We start from the raw sequence: 7,963 nt of genomic DNA, 5'->3' as shown, positions 1-7,963 counted from the left end.
AAAGGCTGATTACTCGTACAGGCTGCGCATGTGATGTCCCCAGTGCCCTCTACAGCTTCTCGTTTCATTTAAACCCCAATTGGACCCAGGCAATGCCCCCAAGCGAAGAAATCAAAGCGTACAATGAGAGTGTCCTTGAGAGATATTCCCTGGGGGACAAATTGGTCTTCTCGACTGAGGTCATCCGCTGCGAATGGAATGAGGAGACGAGCCTTTGGACAATGCATCTCCAAAACCTCCAAACGGGAGAAAAGTATACTCATAAATGTCAGATACTATTCAACGCTGGAGGCCTTCTTTCTGTGCCTCGCAAATGCGATATCCCTGGCAGCGAGAAATTCAATGGTCATATCTTTCACTCAGCACAGTGGGATGCCGCTGTGAGTTTGAAGGACAAGAATGTTGTCGTTATCGGGAATGGCTGTGAGTATACCATGATTACAATTCAATTTCCCCGGGAGCTAATAATATACGTCCCTAGGCACTGGAGCTCAAATAGTTCCCGCGATTTTGCCTGAGGTGAAGCACCTCACTCACATTATCAGGTCAAAACATTGGATATATCCAGCTGCGAATCCCCCTTATCCTCCGTTGCTAAGGTGGATATTCCAGAATATTCCCCTTGCCTTGCGGCTACACAGAATACATCTCTTTCTATTAATCGAGCGCAGTTTGACTTTATTTAAAATGTCCAAGAAAGGAACAGTAGTGCGGCAAGAAAGACAGGTGAAGTCAGAACGGTTCATGCGCAAACACGCACCAGCCAAATACCACGATCTTCTCATTCCTGACTTCGATTTCGGTTGCAAGGTTCGTATGATGAATTAAATACTCTGTGCCCCATCCTTTCATTTAAAACCCAGACACTAACGCTGCCATCCATTCTGCTCCAGCGCCGAATTTTCGACGTCGGTGGATATCTAAAAGCCTTAAACGCAGAGAACATCACATTAACCGATGAAAAGCCATTAGAAATTCTCCCCGATGGCTTAAGGACTAACCATGGCATCATAAAAGCAGACGTTATTGTGCTAGCTACTGGTTTTGAGACCAAATTCCTGCACGCCATGGATGTCATTGGGAGAGATGGGCAGAGTGTCAGGGAACACTGGGACAAATACCCGGGGCCAACGGCTTACAACAGTTCCGTGCTGAGTGGATTCCCCAACTTTTTCATGTTGTTAGGCCCCAATTCGGCAACGGGACACACGTCTGCTCTCATCGCGTCGGAGAAGTGAGTAATCGGTATTTTCGATATCGACATATTTCATAAAGCAATCAATATATTCTCCATAGAAACCGAGAAATGGGGCGACCCGAGAGTTAGCTGGCTGATATGTTAAATTCATTCATAGTACAATAAATTACGCTTTGCGTATTCTGAAACCAATTCTCACTGGAAAAGCCACATCGGTCGATATTAAGGAGCAGGCGGAGAAATCGTACGCTGATAAAGTACAGGCTGCTCTGAACGAGACTGTTTTCAATGCCGGAGGTTGCCAGTCGGTATGTATCCTGGTTTCCTTTTTTTTTTTTTTTTACCCGCCTCCTTACGAATGTTTCTTTGTGCCTCTCAGTCAACTAGGTACCATGGTTACTAATCTATCTCATCCATAACCCAGTGGTATATCCAAAAAAGCAAGTGGAATGCAACAATATATCCCTGGTCCCAGGCGTATTTTTGGTATAGGAGTCTCTTCCCCACCTGGTCTGATTGGAACATAGAGGTACGATTGGCACCCTACCACAACGTAGAAATAATATAGGAAACTAATGTCCGTCGGGCTCAACAGTGGAAATCTAGGCAGCCCTCCCGGAGGAAAGGAAAAACTATAGCAATTTTAATCACACTGATAGCTGTAGCTTTGAATGGGTTCTGGATATGGAATTCATAGGTGGATGTAGCTTTGCTGCCATTTAAGTCGGACTGGGAATATGTATTTGCATGATCCATCTTTTATTTTGTCATGAGCTCCATTGTGATCTCTCTGTTTTGCTCGAACTTCATTTGAAAAGAGGTCCCGATCCAAATCTCATATTATCTGTACTTAATATCTCAGTGTGGTTTCTTGACCCTGTAATAACAGGCAGAAAATTATGAAACCAAGTATACCATCATCCACTTCTCCCTTTCCTTCTCCTGCCTATCAATACACCTTAGAACTCGCTTTAATCATTCGTATGAAATAAAGGTAGTCAAGTGCGCCACGGACGATATAGCTGAAAATAAAATACCTACATATGGTACATATTAAATATCAGAGGTGGAGATATACACCCCTTCACCAAACTTCAGTATTTGGATAACTACTGCATTATCCAAGATCATTTTGCAGACACAGCATCCCATTCGGATCCGAGACTGCAACAAGGGGCCCAACTGGATGATTCAGAATGCTGGAATGCTGCTGATTGAACTATGCCCGAACATCCATTAATATTGAAGGCGATTTTTCCGGGGCCTATAAGTTGCAAATTGCCATCCACACTTCAGGGCTGGACTCGATTTACGGAACCACAAACTTAAGTTGACTCCATTCAAGCTCTTATCGCCATACATCCTGAGTGTCAAGGCGGAGGTAGTGGCCCATGGGGTACCTGGTTATATCCAATGACAAGCCATTCCGCCTGACAGCTATACACTTCTTCTTGTCCGATTCCAATTCTCGAAGTTTTATCCCATAAGTCAAAACGGACCTTCACTCGTGGATCTCTCGTCTTGTATGGTTGGTTTTTCACTGTACGCCCCCTAATATATGCAATTCCTCCTATGATCCAAGAGTGCGGGTTATACGTTTTGCCTTCCATGCTCCGGATCAGTTGGAAATATCAGCTAATTTTTGCTACACACCTCCACAGGTATTAATCACAACCTTCCATAGAAACAACAGGAAGAGAATATTGACCAAGGAAACCGTTAGAACCCTCGAAGATCAATGAATCGACAAATCACAGCCACCCCGCCTTAGAAATCCTTGAGAATTGGAGAACATGGAGAGACTCCCGTCAGATACGAACCCTTCCACGGATCTCGAAAGTGGGCCTGGGACCAGCTTCGCCAACAACCGGGAATCGTCGCTTTCCTCTGGCCATGGTGATGATAACGACGACCTCAGAATTGAGCAAATTTCATCCAAAGATTCCGGAGTTGACCCCGGTCCCCCGTCTGATTGGGGGGGTTCACTGCTTGGTTTCAAGCGGGTCTGAGCCATTTAGTCATTTGCAATACTTGGGGATACATCAATAGCTTCGGTGTTATTCCAATCATACTATCCGGAAGCGTTGAATCGGCCACATTCGGATATTTCCTGGGTGGGAAGCGTTCAAAATTTCCTGCTTTTCGTTATCGGGACATTGTCCGGGCGTGCCACCGACGCTGGCTATTTTAAAGCTGTATGTATATGACAGCTGGGGCATTAATTCTCACCACAGGAATCTTCATGACGTCGCTGACAAAGACATACTGGCAACGGTTCCTTTCCCAGGGGTTGTGCACGGGTATCGGCTGAGGATTGATGTTCTGCTCTACAGTTGAATGCGACCAGAGGACTTATTTTCCCAGGGATCATAAAAACGTTGCTCCCCCGCATCGGCTATGCTTGGGCGGTGCGAGTTTTGGGTTTTTTCACTCTGGCAACGTTGACTCCCTGCTTCATATTCCTTCGACAACGAGTCCCGCGGACCATTCTTCGACTGGGCTGCCTTCAAGGAGATCCAGTTTTCTCTATTTGCAGTTGCCATGTTCCTCAATTTCTGGGACCTTTATGTTGCCTTCTTCTATATTCAGAAGCTATGGTCGCAATGTGATCGGTCTCTCCAAAGAGAAGTCAATGACCTCCTACTGATTATGAACGGTGTCGGCATCGCTGGTCGACTTTTGCTCAATTTTTATATCCGACTACTTTACGGGGTCCGTTCAATGCCCTTATCCCAAGTACCCTAATCGCAAGTATCCTATTATTCGGCTGAATAGGGATCAGCGATATATCGTCGTGGTATGCATTTGCCATTCTAAATGGATATTTCGCATCGGGGCTTCAATCGTTGTTCTAGCAACCTTGTCTTCCATGTCGCCGGATTTGAAGAAACCGGGCATCCGCTTTGGAATCATTCTAAGCATTGCTAGCCTTGTGTCAATGACAGGACCACCAACATCAGGAGCTTTGATTCATCTGAAAAATGGTGAATATTTGTACGCCCAGATTTTCAGCGGCGCATCGATGGCTGTGGTAGCCGTGGTTTTAATTTGTGCGAGGATCTCGGTGACAGGCCTGGTAATGAAGATAAAGATCTAAAGCATTCTCCATTCTTTGCTTGAAAACCAGGCCATTTTCATATTGTCTGTTCACGTGAGATTTTCCTTTTGATAGATTATACATAAAGAGTTCATGTTATTTCCTGACATTGTTGCATGGCGGCGTTGATCAATTCGTTTTTATGCAGATATATTTCCTTCACTTTCTCTCGCACGATCCTGGTTTATAAGGACAGCCAGAAACCTAGCCATAAGAGAACCGAAGAAGCGTAAGTTTACATCCTTGTTTTTAAAACGGCCCGGGATCGGTGCCGTAGAGAAAAGGGGGGCACACAATGACAAGAAACATATCGGAGAGATTGGTGGGAGATGTTTATAATATTAATACAAAGACAAGTATATGTGAAAAGGAAGGCAAATATCATGTTTACTTCATCACATTTCGCAATGTTCTGTAGTTTCGGATTTCAGGATATATGATCTCACGGTAGGATGGTAGCGCCTCTAATGTACAGATTAGATGAGGAACATTCAGAAAAGTTTTTGTAGTCTGTATAGTTATGTGACAGTCTTCTACCGGTCATGGGCTCACCTTTGATCTGAATGTCACCCGTTGAGCAAACATGCATTAACTAATGATGGGATGGTTTAATGGACTGCGGACTCTAGAAGATGCTAATGAGGTAGAAGTAGTTTTTTTCTTTGAAAAACATCTGTGAGCAGCCGGAGGTCACATGCGTGGCTGCCTGCTGAGTCATCCTGGATGATGTGCCTGCAACCAACTCCTCCGTTTCTCAACCCGCCATCGATATAGACATCTTGTTTGTATGCCCTTTAAAAGCTGAGATTAACCTGCAGGACCCATATTTTGTTATCCAGGCGGTTGGCAGGGGATCCAGAATTACGATTTCTGCTTTTGCCTCTGACATAACCTCCGTCAGAACCCCACACTTAGTTAACTATACCTATAACTAAGCGCCTCATCCGTCGCTCGATTTCAATAGTTAAACGCTGCCTCTTTCTTCACCAAACATACCCTTATCTTCGTGAATTACCCCTATTATACGCTATACGCCCCTTCTCTTGGTTCAACATATATTCTAAATATGGCACCACGTGGACGCGGAGGAAAATTTAGCAAACCCACTCGCGGAGGTCTGTATCCAAATATCATGATTACCCTGCCATGGCCTGTCAAATAAGATGTTGACCGTTTTTCTTAATACATTCAGGAGGCAAGCATTTCAGTCGTAATCTCCAACCCCTAGATAAGGATGGGACGCCCCTAGGCATGTGGCGGGTGCGTTTCCTCCCCCCCCCCCCCCCCTTTTTTCCTCTGCTGCAGGGTTCATTCTGTTTTCTCTCTGGAGACCAATGAACCAAATAAGCCCCACCAACGGCATGAGGCTCATAAGTAACGTATTGTGCCAAACTCTCCAGGATCCCAATGATGTAGAACCCTTATCAGGGGAAGAGGAATCCGAAGAAGAAGAGGATGAGGAATCTGAAGCAGATTCCGGCCCCTCCAAAGAGATGACCCGTGAAGAACGCAAAGCTGCCGCCAAGGCCAGAAAAGAGGCCGCCATCGCCAAAAAGAAAATGGTTTTGCCAGGTGAACTCCCCCCTTCCGAAGACGAAGATGAAGATGTCGACATGCCCGCAAATCCCAACCATACTGCCAAATCGCGCTCCCAGGCCGCCATGAGTCCGGCGGAAACTAATGGTGAAGCTGTACCCGCGAAATCTGGGAACGGTCCACTATCTCGTAAGGAGAGGGAGGCAGTTCAGTCCCAGCAGGCGCGTGAGCGATATATGAAGCTGCACGCGGAAGGCAAGACTGAAGAAGCTCGTGCTGATCTTGCGCGGCTAGCTATTATCAAAGAGCGTCGTGAGGCGGAAAAGGCGCGCAAGGAGGCTGAGAAGGAGGAGCGGGAGGAACGGGAGCGTGAAAAGGCTGAGGCAAAGGCTAGGGAAGCTAAATTGCGAGAGGCTGCTCTTGGCCCTGGTGCGAAGGGGAAGAAACTCAGCCCGAAGAAGAAATGACGGTTGCTGCATTTCTCTCTTATCTATCACCCTCATCTGCATGCCTCTCCGAGCTCCGAGCAACCAGCATCCTTACGCGGCGTCTTGAATCTTTACATTTTCATCATGCCTCTGCGCCGTTCTGTTTTATTTTACCATTTCCTTTCCCCCAGCTTCTCACGTATCACACTGCGAACTACATACGAATGACATACGAATGATCTCCCAATATGACAGCTCCAGAAATCCAGCCTATCATTACACATCCTTGTGAGGTGTCATTTTGTCTCTCTTCTGATGGTAATGTCATAGCATTAGTTACTGGCGGAGATGCAAGCAATTACTTTATACACTGATCGAGATAAGCGTGAACAGTTTTTATTAAAAAAAAAAAAAAATTAACAACTACCCCAGCTCCAAAACTGAGAGGGGAGAAGTCAATTGAATCCTTTGAGAAAGGGTCATTTGTACCCTTTCTCAAAGAATGATTATACGCCCTTTGAACTGTGTTCTCCCTCTCATATTTTCACTATTTTCATTTCTGTCAGGTTGGAGTACTGCATGCCCCCGATTCCTAATATGGCATTCGAGGCGTTGGGCAGATGCATACTGAACCAATCCAAATTTCATGAGTTCGTGCTTACTGCCTAGCCTGATAATTCTCGTATACCTAAACAGATATACCCAGGGGGCAAGACTCTCACAAAGCAAATAAACCTCTCTAACGAGTTCAGGTGAAATTCATAGAAAATGAAACTTGCAAATATGATATATGGGCTATTCGAAACAACCCCTTTCTGAGCAAAACCCAGATTCTCCCGTGCTCTTCTCTTCACAACCCTTCTTATTCCATTGGAATTAGAAAAGTGGATATATTTACTTCATGTAACTTACTGGAACGATATCGAAGCTAGCTAGATGCCCCCCCCCCAAAAAAAAAACTCCAGAAAATGAAACATAAAAATAACCAAAGAACCTGTGCTAACCCTAAGAGAAAAGTAAGCACTTAAAAGTACCAAGTAAATCCCATTAGAAGAAGCCGGAAATATACATGTGACTCAAATTCCCCTCTAGGGAGACGGTTATTGATATCTGACGCGTGCAAAACCACCTGCTCACTCCCCCATCCCCACACCACCAACCTCGTTCATCGTTCCCACCCAGGAGCTTTTCATTTGATATTATCTCTCCCTCCCTGACTATCTTCCCCTCGAACACACACCCCCACCAATTCAACCCAAATTTCCCAAAAAAAAAAAAAACCCTTTACATCATACCCCCCAAAACAGCCCCTCAACGGCCAGCCCCTGGCCCACTACTCCCCAGCCCACGATCAAGCTGACCAGCCACAATACGGCGAGGATAAGAATAGGGATGAGTAGGAGTTCCGTATGGTAGAGAAATGGAAGGGCGTTATATCCTAGGAAGGTGATATAGGTGTAATATGTCAGCGCGGAGAGGTATAGGGGTATTCCCGAGGAATGTGGGGGAGGGGTGCTGGGCGGTGATTCGGGGGTGGATGATGAATGTCGGATGAGGATTGGGAGGAGGAGGAATTGAAGGACGTAGAGGTGTAGGTATAGTGGGAAGAAGGCACGGTTCGAGACCTTATTATTTGTGTGCAATTGGTTAGGCTCTCTGTTTCCAATTCCACCACACTCACGACGGGAACTTGGGGCACCACTG

The 7,963-nt window shown here is 45.7% G+C and overlaps 3 protein-coding genes across 3 annotated transcripts; all 3 read left to right on the top strand.

Annotated features, from left to right (window-relative positions):
- Window positions 1-92: 92 nt before the first annotated feature.
- Window positions 93-1,895, top strand: PADG_05961 (uncharacterized protein; the record flags this gene model as incomplete). Its single annotated transcript, XM_010762976.1, has 6 exons — window positions 93-423; window positions 482-810; window positions 894-1,234; window positions 1,356-1,506; window positions 1,623-1,727; window positions 1,794-1,895. 6 exons carry the CDS (start codon window positions 93-95, stop codon window positions 1,893-1,895), a joined length of 1,359 nt encoding a protein of 452 aa, XP_010761278.1.
- A 1,096-nt stretch (window positions 1,896-2,991) lies between these two features.
- Window positions 2,992-4,295, top strand: PADG_05960 (uncharacterized protein; the record flags this gene model as incomplete). The annotated part of the gene is made up of 4 exons (XM_010762975.1): window positions 2,992-3,178; window positions 3,248-3,393; window positions 3,674-3,910; window positions 3,981-4,295. The coding sequence occupies 4 exons, from the start codon at window positions 2,992-2,994 to the stop codon at window positions 4,293-4,295; spliced, it is 885 nt and encodes a 294-aa protein (XP_010761277.1).
- A 1,066-nt stretch (window positions 4,296-5,361) lies between these two features.
- Window positions 5,362-6,298, top strand: PADG_05959 (uncharacterized protein; the record flags this gene model as incomplete). Its single annotated transcript, XM_010762974.1, has 2 exons — window positions 5,362-5,414; window positions 5,626-6,298. The coding sequence occupies 2 exons, from the start codon at window positions 5,362-5,364 to the stop codon at window positions 6,296-6,298; spliced, it is 726 nt and encodes a 241-aa protein (XP_010761276.1).
- Window positions 6,299-7,963: the final 1,665 nt, after the last annotated feature.

The sequence above is a fragment of the Paracoccidioides brasiliensis genome, assembly GCF_000150735.1.
Source record: "Paracoccidioides brasiliensis Pb18 unplaced genomic scaffold supercont2.7, whole genome shotgun sequence".
Lineage (NCBI taxonomy): Eukaryota > Fungi > Ascomycota > Eurotiomycetes > Onygenales > Ajellomycetaceae > Paracoccidioides > Paracoccidioides brasiliensis.
Note: the sequence above shows the minus strand (reverse complement) of the source record. Positions and strands in the feature narration are given on the sequence as shown.